This window comes from Apodemus sylvaticus, chromosome 5 (genome assembly GCF_947179515.1).
Source record: "Apodemus sylvaticus chromosome 5, mApoSyl1.1, whole genome shotgun sequence".
In the NCBI taxonomy this organism is placed as follows: Eukaryota; Metazoa; Chordata; class Mammalia; order Rodentia; family Muridae; genus Apodemus; species Apodemus sylvaticus.
In genome coordinates this window covers 57,096,041-57,116,993 of record NC_067476.1, presented here as the reverse complement: position 1 = coordinate 57,116,993, position 20,953 = coordinate 57,096,041, and the positions used below count along the sequence as shown (strand labels likewise).

The following is a 20,953-nucleotide window of genomic DNA, read 5'->3' as shown; positions in this document are numbered from 1 at the left end:
CTCATTTGAGCCTTCCGATATTTTATATAAAGTACCCCAAAGCAAAACTTCTAATATATGCTTTTATCTTTGTTTCTCTTGTTCAGATCCTCCGGGACCACCTTCAAATGCACATGTCACTGATACCACCAAGAAATCGGCTTCTTTAGCCTGGGGCAAGCCTCATTATGATGGTGGGCTTGAAATCACTGGCTACGTGGTAGAGCATCAAAAAGTAGGAGATGATACCTGGATAAAAGATACAACAGGAACGGCCCTCAGAATCACTCAGTTTGTGGTTTCTGATCTTCAGACTAAGGAAAAATACAATTTTAGAATTAGTGCCATCAATGATGCAGGGGTGGGGGAACCAGCAGTGATTCCAAATGTTGAAATTGTAGAGAAGGAAGTGGCTCCCGATTTTGAGCTAGACGCTGAGCTGCGAAGAACACTTGTGGTTAGGGCAGGGCTCAGTATTAGGATTTTTGTGCCAATTAAAGGTCGTCCCGCACCTGAAGTGACCTGGACCAAAGATAATATCAACCTGAAGCACCGAGCCAACATCGAAAACACAGAGTCATTTACTCTTCTCATTATCCCAGAATGTAACAGATACGACACTGGTAAATTCGTGATGACTATTGAAAACCCAGCCGGGAAGAAGAGCGGCTTCGTTAACGTCAGAGTCCTAGACACACCAGGCCCTGTCCTCAACCTAAGGCCTACAGACATCACAAAGGACAGTGTTACCCTACACTGGGACCTACCTCTGATAGATGGGGGCTCACGTATAACAAATTATATTGTGGAGAAACGTGAAGCAACCAGGAAATCATACTCCACAGTCACCACTAAGTGCCATAAATGTACATATAAAGTGACTGGCTTGACAGAAGGCTGTGAATATTTCTTCAGAGTGATGGCAGAAAATGAATATGGGGTTGGTGAACCAACAGAAACCACAGAACCTGTAAGAGCCTCTGAAGCGCCATTACCCCCAGATAGCCTTAACATTATGGACATTACCAAAAACACAGTCAGCCTGGCATGGCCCAAACCAAGGCATGACGGTGGTAGCAAGATCACTGGTTATGTGATTGAAGCCCAGAGAAAAGGATCTGACCAGTGGACCCACATCTCAACAGTGAAAGGGTTAGAATATGTGGTGAGGAACCTAACAGAAGGAGAGGAATATACCTTCCAAGTGATGGCAGTAAACAGTGCGGGCAGAAGTGCCCCTAGAGAGAGCAGACCTGTCATCGTCAAAGAGCAGACGATGCTCCCAGAGCTGGATCTCCGTGGCATCTATCAAAAGTTAGTCATTGCCAGAGCTGGTGACAACATCAAAGTTGAAATTCCAGTACTTGGTCGACCCAAGCCCACAGTCACATGGAAAAAAGGAGACCAAATCCTTAAACAGACACAGAGAGTTAATGTTGAAAACACAGCAACGTCAACCATCTTAAATATCAATGAGTGTGTCAGAAGTGACAGTGGACCCTATCCATTAACAGCAAAGAACACTGTAGGAGAGGTTGGTGATGTCATAACCATTCAAGTCCACGATATCCCGGGACCACCTACTGGACCAATCAAATTTGATGAAGTTTCATCTGACTTTGTAACCTTCTCTTGGGAGCCACCCGAGAATGATGGAGGTGTGCCAATAAGCAACTATGTAGTAGAAATGCGACAAACAGACAGTACTACATGGGTGGAGTTAGCAACAACTGTTATACGCACTACCTACAAAGCAACTCGTCTGACCACAGGAGTGGAGTATCAATTCCGTGTAAAGGCACAAAACAGATATGGAGTTGGACCTGGCATCACATCTGCATCTATAGTTGCTAACTATCCATTTAAGGTGCCTGGGCCTCCTGGTACCCCTCAGGTTACTGCAGTCACCAAAGACTCCATGACAATCAGCTGGCATGAACCACTTTCTGATGGTGGAAGCCCTATTTTAGGATATCACATTGAAAGGAAAGAACGGAATGGCATTCTCTGGCAGACTGTGAGCAAAGCCTTAGTACCAGGCAACATTTTCAAATCAACTGGACTTACTGATGGCATTGCTTATGAATTCCGAGTCATTGCAGAAAACATGGCAGGCAAGAGCAAGCCAAGCAAACCATCAGAACCAATGTTTGCTTTGGATCCCATTGACCCACCCGGGAAACCAGTACCTATAAATATTACAAGACACACAGTGTCCCTGAAGTGGGCTAAGCCTGAATATACCGGAGGCTTTAAAATTACTAGTTATGTGGTTGAAAAGAGGGACCTTCCTAATGGACGATGGCTGAAGGCCAACTTCAGCAACATTTTAGAGAACGAATTTACAGTCAGTGGCCTAACCGAAGATGCTGCATATGAGTTCCGTGTGATTGCCAAAAATGCCGCTGGTGCCATCAGCCCGCCATCTGAGCCATCAGACGCCATCACGTGCAGGGATGACCTTGAGGCACCCAGGATAATGGTGGATGTTAAATTTAAGGATACCATCACATTAAAAGCTGGCGAAGCATTCAAACTGGAAGCTGACGTTTCCGGCCGCCCACCTCCAACAATGGAATGGACGAAAGATGGAAAGGAGCTTGAAGGCACAGGGAAATTAGAAATAAAAATTGCAGACTTCTCCACTCATCTGATAAACAAAGATTCCTCACGGACAGACAGCGGGGCTTACATCCTGACAGCAACCAATCCTGGTGGCTTTGCTAAGCACATCTTCAACGTCAAAGTTCTTGATAGACCAGGCCCACCTGAGGGACCTTTGGCTGTGTCTGATGTGACATCAGAGAAGTGTGTGCTGTCCTGGTTGCCTCCACTGGATGATGGAGGTGCTAAAATCGATCATTACATCGTCCAGAAACGTGAAACCAGCAGGTTGGCTTGGACAAATGTTGCCACAGAAGTCCAAGTGACAAAACTGAAGGTCACTAAGCTCCTCAAAGGAAATGAATACATATTCCGAGTCATGGCTGTAAATAAATACGGGGTTGGAGAGCCACTTGAATCAGAGCCTGTGCTTGCCGTGGATCCATATGGACCACCTGATCCCCCCAAGAACCCTGAAGTTACAACTATCACCAAAGACTCCATGGTTGTCTGCTGGGGCCATCCTGACTCTGATGGTGGAAGTGAAATTATCAACTACATTGTGGAGCGGCGTGATAAAGCTGGCCAACGCTGGGTAAAATGCAATAAAAAGGCCCTTACTGACTTAAGATTCAAAGTATCTGGGCTGACGGAAGGACATGAATATGAGTTCAGAATTATGGCAGAAAACGCAGCTGGAATCAGTGCTCCAAGTGCTACCAGCCCGTTTTATAAAGCCTGCGACACTGTGTTTAAACCTGGCCCACCGGGTAACCCACGCGTCCTTGATACAAGCAGGTCGTCCATTTCGATTGCGTGGAATAAACCTATCTACGATGGAGGTTCAGAAATCACTGGGTATATGGTTGAGATTGCCTTGCCTGAAGAAGATGAATGGCAGGTTGTCACTCCACCAGCTGGGCTCAAGGCAACTTCCTATACCATTACCAGCCTCATAGAGAATCAGGAATATAAAATCCGCATTTATGCCATGAATTCCGAGGGACTTGGGGAACCTGCCCTTGTTCCTGGAACTCCAAAGGCAGAAGAAAGAATGTTGCCCCCAGAGATAGAACTGGATGCTGACTTACGCAAAGTTGTTACTATAAGAGCCTGCTGCACCTTGAGACTCTTTGTTCCCATCAAAGGGAGACCAGCACCTGAAGTCAAGTGGGCCCGAGAGCATGGAGAATCTTTGGACAAGGCCAGCATTGAATCCACAAGCTCTTACACCCTGCTTGTTGTTGGAAATGTTAACAGATTCGACAGTGGCAAGTACATACTAACTGTGGAAAACAGCTCAGGCAGCAAGTCTGCATTTGTCAATGTCAGAGTGCTAGATACACCAGGCCCTCCACAGAATCTAAAGATAAAAGAGGTCACAAAGACATCTGTCACGTTGACATGGGAGCCTCCTCTCCTTGACGGAGGCTCAAAAATAAAGAACTATATTGTTGAAAAGCGAGAATCCACAAGAAAGGCATATTCAACCGTGGCGACAAATTGCCATAAGACTTCCTGGAAGGTAGACCAGCTTCAAGAAGGCTGCAGTTACTATTTCCGGGTCCTCGCTGAAAATGAATATGGCGTCGGACTGCCCGCTGAGACGGCAGAGTCTGTGAAGGCATCGGAACGCCCTCTTCCTCCAGGGAAAATAACCTTGACGGATGTCACCAGAAACAGTGTGTCTCTCTCTTGGGAGAAGCCAGAACATGACGGAGGCAGCCGAATTCTAGGCTACATTGTAGAGATGCAGAGCAAAGGCAGTGACAAATGGGCCACGTGTGCCACAGTGAAAGTCACAGAAGCCACCATCACTGGGCTGATCCAGGGTGAGGAATATTCATTCCGTGTTTCAGCTCAGAATGAAAAGGGCATCAGTGACCCCAGACAACTGAGTGTGCCTGTAATTGCTAAAGACCTTGTCATCCCACCAGCCTTCAAACTCCTCTTCAACACATTCACCGTACTGGCAGGTGAAGACCTGAAAATCGATGTTCCATTCATTGGACGCCCTACACCAGCTGTCACCTGGCATAAAGATGACATACCACTGAAGCAAACAACTAGAGTGAATGCAGACAGCACAGAGAACAATTCTCTACTGACAATAAAGGAGGCCTGCCGAGAAGATGTTGGACATTACACGGTTAAACTGACTAACTCAGCAGGTGAAGCCACCGAAACCCTTAATGTTATTGTTCTTGACAAGCCAGGGCCTCCAACTGGACCAGTTAAAATGGATGAAGTGACGGCAGACAGTGTTACTCTTTCCTGGGCACCACCAAAGTATGATGGCGGAAGCTCTATCAATAATTACATTGTAGAGAAACGGGACACGTCCACAACCACCTGGCAAATCGTGTCAGCTACAGTGGCAAGAACAACCATAAAGGCCTGCAGACTAAAGACTGGTTGTGAGTATCAGTTCAGAATCGCAGCAGAAAACAGATATGGGAAGAGTACCTACCTCAATTCAGAGCCTGTGATTGCCCAGTACCCATTCAAAGTGCCAGGTCCACCAGGCACACCATTCGTCACGCTTGCCTCTAAAGACAGCATGGAGGTACAATGGCATGAGCCAGTCAGTGATGGTGGGAGCAGAGTCATTGGCTACCATCTAGAGCGCAAAGAAAGAAATAGCATCCTCTGGGTCAAGCTGAATAAGACACCTATTCCTCAAACCAAGTTCAAGACAACTGGCCTTGAAGAAGGCATTGAATATGAATTCAGAGTGTCCGCAGAGAACATTGTAGGCATCGGCAAGCCAAGTAAGCCATCAGAATGTTACGCTGCTCACGATCCATGTGATCCACCAGGACGACCAGAGGCAATCATTGTCACAAGGAACTCTGTGACTCTTCAGTGGAAGAAACCCACCTACGATGGTGGAAGCAAGATCACTGGTTATGTTGTTGAGAAGAAAGAATTGCCTGATGGCCGATGGATGAAAGCCAGCTTTACAAATATCATTGACACCCAGTTTGAGGTGACTGGCCTAATTGAAGACCACAGATATGAGTTCCGAGTTATAGCTCGAAATGCTGCCGGAGTGTTCAGTGAGCCCTCAGAAAGCACTGGGGCAATAACAGCGAGAGATGAGGTAGAGCCACCCAGAATAAGCATGGACCCCAAATACAAGGACACAGTTGTGGTTCAGGCTGGTGAATCATTCAAGATCGATGCAGATATATATGGCAAACCAATACCAACCACGCAGTGGGTAAAGGGTGACCAGGAGCTTTCAAGCACGGCTCGGTTGGAAATTAAGAGCACCGACTTTGCCACCAGTCTCAGTGTCAAAGATGCAGTACGTGTAGACAGTGGCAATTATATCCTGAAGGCCAAAAATGTTGCAGGGGAGAAATCTGTTACCATCAATGTCAAAGTTCTTGATAGACCAGGGCCACCTGAGGGACCTGTTGCTATATCAGGGGTTACAGCAGAAAAATGTACGCTAGCTTGGAAACCCCCACTTCAGGATGGTGGGAGCGATATCACAAATTACATTGTGGAAAGGCGAGAAACCAGCCGCCTTGTCTGGACTCTGGTGGATGCCAATGTGCAAACCCTCAGCTGTAAAGTTATGAAGCTTCTAGAAGGCAATGAATATATTTTCCGTATAATGGCTGTGAACAAATACGGTGTTGGTGAGCCTCTTGAATCTGAACCGTTGATTGCCAAGAATCCATTTGTAGTCCCAGATGCACCCAAAGCTCCAGAAGTTACAGCTGTAACCAAAGACTCAATGATTGTCGTTTGGGAAAGGCCAGCATCTGATGGTGGCAGTGAGATTCTAGGATACGTTCTAGAAAAACGGGACAAAGAAGGTATAAGATGGACAAGATGCCACAAACGTCTAATTGGAGAGCTGCGCCTGAGAGTGACTGGACTCTTAGAAAATCACAATTATGAATTCAGAGTCTCAGCTGAAAATGCTGCTGGACTTAGTGAACCAAGCCCCCCTTCTGCTTACCAAAAGGCCTGTGACCCCATTTATAAACCAGGCCCTCCAAACAACCCCAAAGTCATGGATGTTACCAGATCTTCTGTTTTCCTCTCTTGGACCAAACCTATCTATGATGGTGGCTGTGAAATCCAAGGATACATCGTAGAAAAATGTGATGTGAGTGTTGGTGAATGGACAATGTGTACACCACCAACTGGAATCAATAAAACAAATCTAGAAGTTGAGAAGTTGTTGGAAAAACATGAATACAACTTCCGTATCTGTGCCATTAATAAGGCTGGAGTTGGAGAGCATGCTGACGTCCCTGGGCCGGTAATGGTTGAAGAAAAACTTGAAGCACCAGATATTGATCTTGACCTTGAACTAAGGAAAGTTATTAATATAAGGGCAGGTGGTTCCTTAAGGTTGTTTGTTCCTATAAAAGGCCGTCCTACACCAGAAGTTAAGTGGGGGAAGGTAGATGGTGAAATTCGGGATGCGGCTATAATTGATGTCACTAGTAGCTTCACTTCTCTTGTTCTTGACAATGTCAATCGATATGATAGTGGAAAATACACTCTCACATTAGAAAACAGCAGTGGAACAAAATCTGCCTTTGTGACTGTGAGGGTCCTGGACACACCAAGCCCACCTGTTAACCTAAAAGTCACAGAAATCACCAAGGACTCAGTATCAATTACATGGGAACCTCCTTTGTTGGATGGAGGATCAAAAATTAAAAATTACATTGTTGAGAAACGAGAAGCCACAAGAAAATCATATGCTGCTGTTGTAACAAACTGCCATAAGAATTCTTGGAAAATCGATCAGCTCCAAGAAGGTTGCAGTTACTACTTCAGGGTTACCGCTGAGAATGAATATGGTATTGGCCTGCCTGCCCGCACTGCAGATCCAATCAAGGTTGCAGAAGTCCCACAACCTCCAGGAAAAATAATTGTGGATGACGTCACCAGAAACAGTGTCTCTTTGAGTTGGACAAAGCCTGAACATGACGGTGGCAGTAAAATCATTCAGTATATCGTAGAAATGCAAGCTAAAAATACTGATAAGTGGTCAGAGTGTGCTAGGGTGAAGTCCCTAGAAGCAGTTATTACCAACCTAACTCAGGGAGAAGAATACCTTTTTAGAGTCATTGCTGTAAATGAAAAAGGAAGAAGTGACCCCAGATCCCTTGCAGTTCCAATCATTGCCAAAGATCTAGTCATTGAGCCAGATGTAAGACCAGCATTCAGCAGCTACAGTGTACAGGTTGGCCAAGATTTGAAAATAGAAGTGCCCATTTCTGGACGTCCTAAACCAAGCATTTCCTGGACTAAGGATGGAGTGCCACTAAAGCAGACCACAAGAATCAATGTTACCGACTCCCTGGACCTCACCACACTCAGCATTAAAGAAACTCATAAGGATGATGGTGGACAGTATGGAATCACAGTTGCCAATGTTGTGGGTCAGAAAACAGCAGCTATTGAAATCATAACTCTAGATAAACCTGATCCTCCAAAGGGGCCTGTTAAATTTGATGAGGTTAGTGCCGAGAGTATCACATTATCCTGGAACCCTCCTGTATATACAGGGGGATGCCAAATTACCAACTACATCGTTCAGAAAAGAGATACAACCACCACAGTATGGGATGTCGTCTCTGCTACTGTTGCCAGAACTACACTCAAAGTAACCAAACTGAAAACAGGTACAGAATACCAATTCAGAATATTTGCTGAAAACCGATACGGACAAAGCTTTGCTCTGGAGTCTGAACCAATTGTTGCTCAATATCCCTACAAAGAACCAGGCCCTCCAGGAACACCATTTGTCACGGCCATCTCCAAAGATTCTATGGTCGTACAGTGGCATGAACCGATCAATAATGGTGGAAGCCCAGTAATAGGTTACCACCTTGAGAGAAAGGAAAGGAATAGTATTTTGTGGACAAAAGTCAACAAAACCATTATCCATGACACTCAGTTTAAAGCACTGAACCTTGAAGAAGGCATTGAGTATGAATTTAGAGTTTATGCTGAAAACATTGTTGGGGTAGGCAAGGCAAGCAAGAATTCTGAATGCTATGTAGCCAGAGACCCCTGTGACCCACCAGGAACCCCAGAAGCAATAATCATTAAGAGAAATGAAATCACTTTACAGTGGACCAAGCCTGTGTACGATGGTGGTAGTATGATTACAGGTTACATTGTAGAAAAACGTGATTTACCGGAGGGTCGCTGGATGAAAGCCAGTTTCACAAATGTCATTGAAACTCAATTCACTGTGTCAGGTCTTACTGAAGATCAAAGATATGAATTCAGAGTCATTGCAAAGAATGCAGCTGGGGCAGTAAGTAAACCCTCTGACAGTACTGGACCAATAACTGCCAAGGATGAGGTTGAACTCCCACGAATTTCAATGGATCCAAAATTCAGAGACACAATAGTGGTAAATGCTGGAGACACATTCAGGCTTGAGGCTGATGTCCATGGAAAGCCCCTACCCACTATTGAGTGGTTGAGAGGAGACAAGGAAATTGAAGAATCTGCCAGATGTGAAATAAAGAACACAGATTTCAAAGCTTTACTTATTGTAAAAGATGCCATTCGAATTGACGGTGGGCAGTATATTTTGAGAGCCTCAAATGTTGCTGGTTCTAAGTCATTCCCAGTAAATGTGAAAGTGTTAGACAGACCAGGACCACCAGAAGGGCCAGTTCAGGTTACTGGAGTCACATGTGAAAAGTGTACTTTGGCATGGTCTCCACCACTTCAAGATGGTGGCAGTGACATTTCTCACTACGTGGTGGAAAAGCGAGAAACCAGTCGACTCGCATGGACTGTGGTCGCTTCAGAAGTTGTGACTAATTCTCTGAAAGTTACCAAGCTCTTAGAAGGGAATGAATATATTTTCCGAATAATGGCTGTCAACAAATATGGTGTTGGAGAACCTTTGGAATCTGCACCAGTACTCATGAAAAATCCATTTGTGCTTCCTGGACCACCAAAGAGCTTAGAAGTCACAAACATTGCCAAAGACTCCATGACAGTTTGCTGGAATCGGCCAGACAGCGATGGTGGCAGTGAGATCATTGGTTACATTGTGGAGAAGAGAGACAGAAGTGGCATTCGGTGGATAAAGTGTAACAAACGTCGCATTACAGATTTGCGACTCAGGGTAACAGGATTAACAGAAGACCATGAGTATGAATTCAGAGTCTCTGCAGAAAATGCTGCTGGAGTTGGAGAACCAAGTCCAGCTACTGTTTACTATAAGGCATGTGATCCTGTGTTCAAACCTGGCCCACCCATCAATGCACACATTGTAGACACCACTAAAAATTCAATTACACTTGCCTGGAGCAAACCTATCTATGATGGTGGCAGTGAGATCCTGGGCTATGTAGTAGAAATCTGTAAAGCAGATGAAGAAGAATGGCAAATAGTCACTCCACAGACTGGCCTGAGAGTCACTCGATTTGAAATTTCCAAACTCATTGAACACCAAGAATATAAAATACGAGTCTGTGCCCTCAACAAAGTTGGTTTAGGTGAGGCCGCATCAGTTCCTGGTACTGTGAAACCAGAAGATAAACTTGAGGCACCTGAACTTGACCTTGACTCTGAGTTAAGGAAAGGAATTGTTGTCAGAGCTGGTGGATCTGCCAGAATCCATATTCCATTCAAGGGTCGTCCAACACCTGAAATCACTTGGTCAAAAGAGGAAGGTGAATTCACAGATAAGGTCCAAATTGAGAAGGGACTTAATTTCACCCAACTCTCAATAGATAACTGTGACAGAAATGATGCTGGGAAATACATCCTCAAGTTGGAGAACAGCAGTGGATCAAAGTCAGCTTTTGTAACTGTGAAAGTACTTGACACCCCGGGACCCCCGCAGAATTTGGCTGTCAAGGAAGTGAGGAAAGACTCTGTCCTTCTGGTATGGGAACCACCTCTCATTGACGGTGGGGCAAAGGTCAAGAACTATGTCATTGACAAGCGTGAGTCCACCCGAAAAGCATATGCTAATGTGAGTAGTAAATGCAGTAAAACAAGCTTTAAAGTGGAGAATCTGACCGAAGGAGCTATCTACTACTTTAGAGTCATGGCTGAGAATGAATTTGGAGTTGGTGTTCCTGCAGAGACCTCCGATGCTGTGAAAGCTTCTGAACCCCCTTCCCCACCAGGAAAGGTAACACTCACCGACGTGTCCCAAACCAGTGCATCCCTTATGTGGGAAAAACCTGAACACGACGGAGGAAGCAGAATCTTGGGCTATGTTGTTGAAATGCAGCCCAAAGGAACAGAAAAATGGAGTGTTGTGGCTGAATCCAAAGTCTGTAATGCGGTCGTTAGCGGCCTGAGCTCTGGGCAAGAATATCAGTTCCGTGTCAAAGCTTACAACGAGAAAGGAAAAAGTGACCCAAGAGTGCTTGGTGTTCCTGTCATAGCCAAGGATCTAACTATCCAGCCTAGTTTTAAGCTGCCATTTAATACATACAGTGTCCAAGCGGGAGAGGATCTGAAAATAGAAATTCCAGTCATAGGCCGACCAAGACCTAAGATTTCTTGGGTCAAAGATGGTGAGCCTCTTAGACAGACCACAAGAGTAAATGTTGAAGAAACAGCTACTTCAACTATTTTACACATTAAAGAAAGCAGCAAAGATGACTTTGGAAAATACAGTGTCACGGCAACAAACAGTGCAGGCACGGCAACGGAAAACCTCAGTGTTATTGTTTTGGAAAAGCCTGGTCCTCCTGTTGGACCAGTGAAGTTTGATGAAGTTAGTGCAGACTTTGTGGTCATATCTTGGGAACCTCCTGCCTATACTGGTGGGTGCCAAATAAGCAACTACATTGTAGAGAAGCGAGATACTACCACTACCAACTGGCAGATGGTGTCAGCAACAGTTGCCAGGACAACCATTAAAATAAGCAAACTGAAAACAGGCACCGAATACCAGTTTAGGATTTTTGCAGAGAACAGGTATGGGAAAAGTGCTCCCCTGGATTCTAAGCCCATTGTTGTACAGTATCCATTTAAAGAGCCTGGACCACCTGGAACCCCTTTTGTGACATCAGTCTCCAAAGACCAAATGCTTGTGCAGTGGCATGAACCAGTTAATGATGGAGGCAGCAAAGTTACTGGCTACCATCTTGAACAGAAGGAAAAGAACAGCATCCTGTGGGTCAAGTTGAATAAGATCCCCATCCAAGACACCAAATTCAAAACAACAGGCCTTGATGAAGGACTTGAATATGAGTTCAGGGTTTCTGCTGAGAACATCGTGGGCATTGGCAAGCCTAGCAAAGTGTCAGAGTGCTATGTTGCGCGTGATCCATGTGATCCACCCGGTCGCCCTGAAGCCATCGTCATTACAAGAAACAGTGTCACGCTGAAATGGAAGAAACCTGCTTATGATGGTGGCAGCAAGATAACAGGTTATATCGTAGAAAAGAAAGATCTCCCTGATGGCCGGTGGATGAAGGTCAGCTTCACTAATGTTGTGGAAACTGAGTTTACAGTGACTGGGCTTGTAGAAGACCAAAGATATGAATTTAGAGTCATTGCGAGAAATGCGGCTGACAGCTTTAGTGAGCCATCTGAAAGCAGCGGTGCTATCACTGCAAGGGATGAAATCGATGCACCAAATGCCTCACTGGATCCTAAATATAGGGATGTCATCATTGTTCATGCCGGAGAGACCTTTGTTCTTGAAGCTGATATCCGTGGCAAACCTATACCTGACATCGTTTGGTCAAAAGATGGGAATGAACTAGAAGAAACAGTAGCTAGGATGGAAATTAAATCTACTCTGCAAAAAACGACTCTCATTGTCAAAGACTGCATCCGCACCGATGGGGGTCAGTATACCTTGAAACTCAGCAATGTCGGTGGCACCAAGACTATACCTATTACTGTGAAGGTGCTGGATAGGCCAGGGCCTCCTGAAGGACCTCTGAAAGTTACTGGAGTGACAGCCGAAAAGTGTTACCTGGCCTGGAACCCACCTTTGCAAGATGGTGGTGCTAGTATTTCACATTACATCATTGAAAAGAGAGAAACAAGCAGACTCTCCTGGACCCAGGTTTCAACCGAAGTACAGGCCCTCAACTACAAAGTCACTAAGTTACTTCCTGGGAATGAGTATATTTTCCGGGTTATGGCAGTGAATAAATATGGAATTGGGGAGCCCCTAGAGTCTGAGCCTGTGATAGCCTGTAACCCATACAAGCTTCCAGGCCCCCCTTCAACACCTGAGGCCTCGGCAATCACCAAAGACTCTATGGTACTAACATGGACACGTCCAGTGGATGATGGAGGTGCTGAAATTGAGGGGTACATTCTTGAAAAGCGAGATAAGGAAGGCATCAGATGGACCAAGTGCAACAAGAAAACATTAACAGACCTTCGTTTCAGGGTGACTGGCCTCACGGAAGGCCATTCCTATGAATTCAGAGTTGCTGCTGAGAATGCAGCTGGTGTTGGGGAACCCAGCGAGCCGTCCATTTTCTACCGTGCATGTGATGCCTTGTATCCACCAGGACCACCAAGCAACCCCAAAGTGACAGACACCTCCAGATCTTCTGTCTCCCTAGCGTGGAATAAGCCAATTTATGATGGCGGTGCTCCCGTTAGAGGCTATGTGATTGAGCTCAAAGAAGCTGCGGCTGACGAATGGACTACCTGTACGCCACCATCGGGATTACAAGGGAAGCAGTTCACAGTGACCAAGCTTAAGGAAAATACAGAGTACAACTTCCGCATCTGTGCTTTCAATACCGAAGGTGTAGGAGAGCCGGCAACTATACCAGGCTCGGTTGTTGCTCAGGAGAGGATGGAAGCACCAGAAATAGAACTCGATGCTGACCTCAGAAAGGTGGTCACTCTGCGTGCAAGTGCCACTTTGCGCCTATTTGTCACTATCAAAGGCCGCCCAGAACCTGAAGTTAAGTGGGAAAAGGCTGAAGGCATTCTCACGGAGAGAGCCCAGATAGAGGTGACTAGTTCTTATACTATGCTGGTAATTGACAATGTGACCAGATTTGACAGCGGTAGGTACAACCTCACCCTAGAAAACAACAGTGGCTCCAAAACAGCTTTTGTCAATGTCAGAGTTCTTGATTCACCAAGTGCACCTGTGAATCTGACCATAAGAGAAGTGAAGAAAGACTCGGTGACGCTGTCCTGGGAGCCACCACTTATTGACGGTGGAGCAAAGATTACAAATTATATCGTTGAAAAACGAGAAACTACAAGAAAAGCTTATGCTACCATTACAAACAACTGCACTAAGAATACTTTCAAAATCGAAAATCTACAAGAAGGGTGTTCTTATTACTTCCGAGTCCTGGCTTCTAATGAATATGGGATTGGTCTGCCGGCCGAAACAACAGAGCCTGTCAAAGTGTCGGAACCACCACTCCCACCAGGAAGGGTAACCCTTGTAGACGTGACCCGTAATACAGCTACGATTAAGTGGGAGAAGCCGGAAAGCGATGGCGGTAGCAAGATCACTGGTTATGTTGTGGAAATGCAGACCAAGGGCAGTGAAAAGTGGAGCACTTGCACACAAGTGAAGACCCTGGAGGCAACTATATCTGGCCTAACTGCAGGAGAAGAGTACGTCTTCAGGGTAGCTGCAGTGAATGAAAAAGGAAGGAGCGACCCAAGACAGCTTGGAGTGCCAGTCATTGCAAAAGACATCGAAATAAAGCCTTCCGTAGAGCTTCCTTTCAATACTTTCAACGTTAAGGCTAATGACCAACTCAAAATTGACATACCGTTTAAAGGAAGACCTCAAGCTACCGTGGCCTGGAAAAAAGATGGTCAGGTTCTTAGAGAGACGACCAGAGTCAATGTATCTTCCTCGAAGACTGTAACAACGCTGTCTATTAAAGAAGCTTCAAGGGAAGACGTTGGAACTTACGAACTGTGTGTTTCAAATACTGCTGGATCCATAACAGTTCCTATTACTGTCATTGTCCTTGACAGACCAGGACCTCCAGGGCCGATACGAATTGATGAAGTTAGTTGTGACAATGTGTCTATATCTTGGAATCCTCCAGAATATGATGGTGGCTGCCAAATTAGCAACTACATTGTTGAAAAGAGAGAAACCACTTCCACAACATGGCAGGTAGTTTCACAAGCAGTGGCAAGAACATCCATTAAAATAGTCCGCTTGACAACAGGAAGTGAGTATCAGTTCCGCGTCTGCGCAGAGAATCGATATGGAAAGAGTTCCTACAGTGAATCCTCAGCCATTGTTGCTGAGTATCCATTCAGCCCCCCTGGGCCTCCGGGTACTCCTAAAGTTGTACATGCTACAAAATCTACCATGGTTGTAAGCTGGCAAGTACCAGTTAATGATGGAGGGAGCCAAGTGATTGGCTATCACCTCGAATATAAAGAAAGAAGCAGCATTCTCTGGTCAAAAGCAAACAAAGTCCTCATTGCAGATACTCAGATGAAGGTCTCTGGTCTGGATGAGGGGCTGATGTATGAGTATCGTGTATATGCTGAGAATATCGCTGGAGTTGGTAAATGCAGTAAAGCGTGTGAACCAGTCCCTGCAAGAGATCCTTGTGATCCTCCTGGACAACCTGAAGTCACCAATATCACAAGAAAATCAGTGTCACTTAAGTGGTCTAAACCACGTTATGATGGTGGAGCTAAGATCACCGGATACATTGTTGAGCGCAGAGAGCTGCCTGATGGCCGGTGGCTGAAATGCAATTTCACTAATGTGCAGGAAACATACTTTGAAGTAACTGAGCTAACTGAAGATCAGCGTTATGAATTCCGCGTTTTTGCAAGAAATGCTGCTGACTCAGTTAGTGAACCATCTGAATCCACTGGACCTATTACTGTGAAAGACGATGTTGAGGCACCAAGAATTATGATGGATGTCAAATTCCGAGATGTCATCATCGTCAAAGCTGGAGAAGTCCTTAAGATAAATGCAGATATTGCAGGGCGACCTTTGCCAGTAATCTCCTGGGCCAAAGATGGGGTTGAAATTGAAGAAAGGGCAAAAACAGAAATTGTGTCCACAGACTTTAATACCACACTAACAGTTAAAGACTGTGTAAGACGAGACACTGGGCAGTATGTCCTTACTCTGAAGAATGTTGCAGGAACTCGGACTATGGCAGTTAACTGTAAAGTACTTGATAAGCCTGGCCCACCAGCAGGACCACTTGAAATAAATGGCCTCACTGCTGAAAAGTGTTCCCTTTCCTGGGGACGTCCCCAGGAAGATGGCGGTGCCGATATCGATTATTATATCGTAGAAAAGCGTGAAACAAGCCGCCTCGCATGGACCATATGTGAAGCAGAGTTAAGGACAACATCTTGCAAGGTGACCAAGCTACTCAAAGGCAATGAATATATCTTTAGAGTAACTGGTGTTAATAAATACGGCGTCGGTGAGCCCTTGGAGAGTGTGGCTGTGAAGGCGCTGGATCCATTCACCACTCCTAGTCCACCAACATCTTTGGAAATTACATCTGTGACCAAAGATTCCATGACACTTTGCTGGTCAAGACCTGAGACCGATGGGGGCAGTGACATCTCTGGATACATAATCGAAAGGCGAGAGAAAAACAGCCTACGGTGGGTGCGTGTGAACAAAAAACCAGTTTTTGATCTGAGGGTGAAGTCCACGGGACTCCGAGAAGGATGTGAATATGAGTATCGGGTTTTTGCTGAAAATGCTGCCGGCCTAAGTCTTCCAAGTGAAACTTCTCCCTTGGTTCGAGCAGAGGACCCGGTGTTCTTGCCATCTCCTCCATCCAAACCCAAAATAGTGGACTCGGGCAAGACAACGATCACCATCAGCTGGGTTAAACCTTTGTTCGATGGTGGGGCTCCAATAACAGGATACACTGTAGAATACAAAATGTCTGAGGAAACTGACTGGAGAGTTGCCATTCAGAGCTTCAGAGGCACTGAATACACAATGAGTGGGCTAACAACAGGAGCTGAGTACGTTTTCAGAGTGAGATCACTCAATAAGGTTGGTGCCAGTGACCCCAGTGACAGCTCTGACCCCCAGGTAGCAAAAGAAAGAGAAGAAGAACCTGTATTTGACGTTGACAGTGAGATGAGGAAGACCTTGATTGTCAAGGCTGGGTCTTCCTTTACCATGACGGTTCCTTTCAGAGGAAGACCAATCCCCAACGTCTCCTGGAGTAAGCCAGACACCGACCTCCGCACGAGAGCATACATTGACTCCACAGATTCTCGTACATCACTTACTATTGAGAATGCCAACAGAAATGATTCTGGAAAATACACGCTGACGATTCAGAATGTGCTGAGCGCTGCTTCCATGACCTTCGTGGTCAAAGTCTTAGATTCCCCTGGTCCTCCAGCCAATATTACTGTACGTGAAGTAACCAAGGAGACTGCTATGCTGTCCTGGGATGTTCCTGAAAATGATGGCGGAGCACCAGTGAAGAATTACCACATAGAAAAACGTGAGGCTAGCAAGAAGGCATGGGTGTCAGTCACCAACAGCTGCAACCGCCTCTCCTACAAAGTGACCAACTTACAGGAAGGAGCCATCTACTACTTCCGTGTCTCCGGGGAGAACGAGTTTGGTGTTGGAGTGCCAGCTGAGACAAAGGAAGGAGTCAAAATAACAGGTACAGGAATAACGTGAATCACTCTATTTGGTCTTATTGCACCTTAAAAGACTTACAGTCCGCACCCCCAAAATATTTGTGCCACAGCACAAAATGAATCACTAATAACTGGCATGGCTAGAAAGTCAACATGAGGTTTGTTGGCTTTAAGGAGAATTAAGTCTAACTACACATACATTTAGTGTATGTGCAAAAACTTTATGAAACTTCTGATAAGATTGCTTCTATGGTTCCTCCATTGTATACCCACAATGAATTCTGGACAAAGTTTGTCATTCTGTCATTCTATCTTGATATTTGAAACATAATTTAAATTTGAATATTATAACATATGGTGGTATAGCTTAGTGGAGCTTTGGCTAGCTAAAAAGCCAAAGTTGTCACATAAGTAGACTCAAGTCAAAGTACATGCAGCACTTTCATTTAAAAGTTTTTTTCTAACAATGTATGAAGAATACATGTGGGGGGAAGTGTTGTAGCACATGCTCTCTTTCAATGCTTTGTTTTTATTTTTTAGAAAAACCAAGCCCACCAGAAAAGCTTGGAGTAACAAGTGTATCCAAAGACAGCGTCTCACTGAGCTGGTTGAAGCCAGAACACGATGGTGGGAGCAGAATCATACACTATGTTGTTGAAGCACTAGAAAAAGGACAGAAAAACTGGGTTAGGTGCGCTGTGGTGAAGACAACCCACCATGTTGTTTCCGGTCTGAGAGAGAGTCATGAATACTTCTTCCGAGTCTTTGCAGAAAACCAAGCTGGTCTAAGTGAGCCAAGAGAGCTCCTGCTTCCTGTCCTCATAAAGGATCAGCTAGGTATGCCTAATTTTTATGCATAAGCAAATTTCCATTTTCTGCATTTAGATAAGTTAATTCTTTTAAGCATTTTTTTCACCTTTATTTTCCATACTCCTGTCTTTTTTTTTCCAGAACCACCTGAAATTGATATGAAGAATTTCCCAAGTCACACTGTGTATGTAAGAGCTGGTTCCAACCTTAAAGTTGACATTCCAATTTCTGGAAAACCACTGCCCAAAGTGACCTTATCAAGAGATGGTGTACCACTGAAGGCCACCATGAGATTTAATACTGAGATTACCGCTGAGAATTTGACCATCAATCTTAAAGAAAGTGTTACCACTGACGCTGGAAGATATGAGATCACCGCTGCCAACTCCAGTGGAACCACAAAAGCTTTCATTAACATCATTGTGCTGGACAGGCCTGGTCCCCCTACCGGCCCTGTAGCCATTAGTGATATAACTGAAGAAAGTGTGACACTCAAATGGGAGCCACCAAAGTATGACGGTGGAAGCCACGTTACCAATTACATTGTACTGAAGAGAGAAACAAGCACTGCAGTGTGGTCTGAAGTATCGGCAACAGTAGCAAGAACCATGATTAAAGTCATGAAACTAACAACAGGAGAAGAATACCAATTCCGCATCAAGGCAGAAAACCGCTTTGGCATCAGCGATCACATAGATTCAGCATGTGTGGTTGTCAAACTACCGTACAGTAAGTTGTTGACCTTAGACACCCCTATTGGTGTTTGCTATAAAAATGTGCTAAGCGCTTGTCTTAACCTACGTGTTTTCTCTCTTTCCTAGCAACACCTGGACCACCATCTACACCCTGGGTATCTAACGTTACTCGAGAAAGCATCACTGTGGGTTGGCACGAACCAGTGTCCAATGGAGGCAGTGCAGTCACAGGCTACCACCTGGAAATGAAAGACAGAAATAGTATTCTGTGGCAGAAAGCCAACAAAATGATCATCCGTACAACTCACTTCAAAGTTACAACAATCAGCGCTGGACTTATTTATGAATTCAGGGTATATGCAGAGAATGCTGCTGGTATTGGAAAACCCAGCCATCCCTCTGAACCAGTCTTGGCCATTGATGCCTGCGGTATGTAACTGTCACGTACAGAGCAGTTCTGATAACTGACAAATGTAAAAGTTCGTTTCTTCAAAGCAAAATGAATGTCACTTACTGAGCTGCTTTCTCGTTATTGCAGAACCCCCAAGAAATGTTCGGATCACCGATATTTCAAAGAACTCTGTCAACCTTTCATGGCAACAACCAGCCTTTGATGGAGGAAGCAAGATTACAGGCTATATTGTTGAGAGGCGTGACCTTCCAGATGGGAGATGGACCAAGGCCAGCTTCACCAATGTTATCGAGACTCAATTCACTGTCTCTGGATTGACTCAGAATTCCCAGTATGAATTCCGGGTCTTTGCTAGAAATGCTGTTGGTTCCGTCAGCAACCCATCTGAGGTTGTAGGCCCCATCACATGTATTGACTCTTATGGTAAGCAGGTTTCACTTGATGTTTTAATTAAATTGTGGGAGTAACTATAAACTTGCTGGACTATTTAGGAACCTACCATTGGTTGGGCAATATCCACGAATACCCTTCTTCCACGAATTCTCTCCCGTTCAACAACACAGATTAATCCACTTTACGAAAATAAGCCTAAGGGTTAGAGTATTGATGTAAAGTCTCCCAAAGTCAAACAACTCATCAGTGATGAGCAGGTGTCTTTGGAGCCCTCTCTATTTCATTGTCCACTCGAAATGTGATTGGATAGTCTGTAAAATAAGTGGTATTTGGTTAATAATGGCTTGGAAATTCATGGGAGAATTTCGTGGGAGTCGAGTACCCTGGGACACTTCTAACAGTTTTCCATTTTCAAAAAGGGAAGTGAGTCACTTGCTGACAGTTGAAAAGTATCCACTCCCATTTTTGTGTTGGAAACCCAAGGGCCACCCTTTATAAGTCAGGCTTTGCAGGTTCCCAGTATTTGTTGCTCTGTAAAGCCAGCCACACTTAGTCCTATACCTCGGCAGTTCTAGGGAACCAGGCAGAACACCTGCTCAATGGATATATAGCCCTGTGAGTAGAGAACTCAAGCTTCAAGAATCTGACAGGAACTGCTCATGTTTGGATAGAGGAAAGGCAAATGAATGAGAAGCGGTCAGAAGCAAAGGAAAGAGGGGCTAGAGTAAAAGAAAATGTGTAGTGCTCTTTCTTCAATAATGGTCTCTTCCCTGATCCTGTTTTCATTGCTAAAACAAAATACCTACTAGAGGTTAAAATATGTTTAGAAAGAACTGACTTCCTCATATAACTAGTATAGTGTTCTGGAGGCTCAGAGTCTGTTCAGTCTGACTTCCCCATCTGAGATATAAAAGTGGCTTATAAAACTAAAGGTTTAAAGTAAGTAGGTTTAGACCTGCATAAAGTACATGCAGCTCACATGTGCCCTCAATTAGCAAATGGTCAATTACCTATTTTGAAGTTCTGCAACATTTGTCATTGTTCATCCTACTAAGATGTCAACTGCTTGGTTTGTTTTCTTGCAGGTGGGCCTGTGATTGACTTACCTCTAGAATATACAGAAGTTGTCAAATATCGAGCAGGTACATCTGTGAAGCTCAGAGCTGGCATTTCTGGCAAACCAGAGCCTACGATTGAGTGGTACAAAGATGATAAAGAATTACAAACCAATGCATTGGTATGTGTGGAAAATAGCACTGACCTTGCATCTATACTCATCAAGGATGCCAACCGCCTTAATAGTGGAAGCTACGAGTTGAAACTAAGGAATGCCATGGGTTCTGCCTCAGCCACCATCAGAGTGCAGATCCTTGGTAGGTGCTTAACATGGGCAATGTCTTGTTGTGTTTACCTAGAGTGTGGTAATTGAAAGTCACCTGAACTTTTAAAGGCTAACATTGTTTTCATCTTTCAT

The 20,953-nt window shown here is 44.8% G+C and overlaps 1 protein-coding gene across 5 annotated transcripts in view; it reads left to right on the top strand.

Annotated features, from left to right (window-relative positions):
* Ttn (titin) overlaps positions 1–20,953 on the top strand; it is a 269,529-nt gene that overhangs the window by 219,980 nt on the left and 28,596 nt on the right. For all 5 annotated transcript variants that reach the window (XM_052182769.1, XM_052182768.1, XM_052182766.1 and 2 more), the window contains 6 exons: positions 87–17,192; positions 17,710–18,006; positions 18,121–18,708; positions 18,801–19,103; positions 19,213–19,509; positions 20,565–20,852. In XM_052182769.1, coding sequence (XP_052038729.1) covers positions 87–17,192; positions 17,710–18,006; positions 18,121–18,708; positions 18,801–19,103; positions 19,213–19,509; positions 20,565–20,852 — 18,879 coding nt within the window. The remainder of the gene's footprint in view (positions 1–86; positions 17,193–17,709; positions 18,007–18,120; positions 18,709–18,800; positions 19,104–19,212; positions 19,510–20,564; positions 20,853–20,953) is intronic.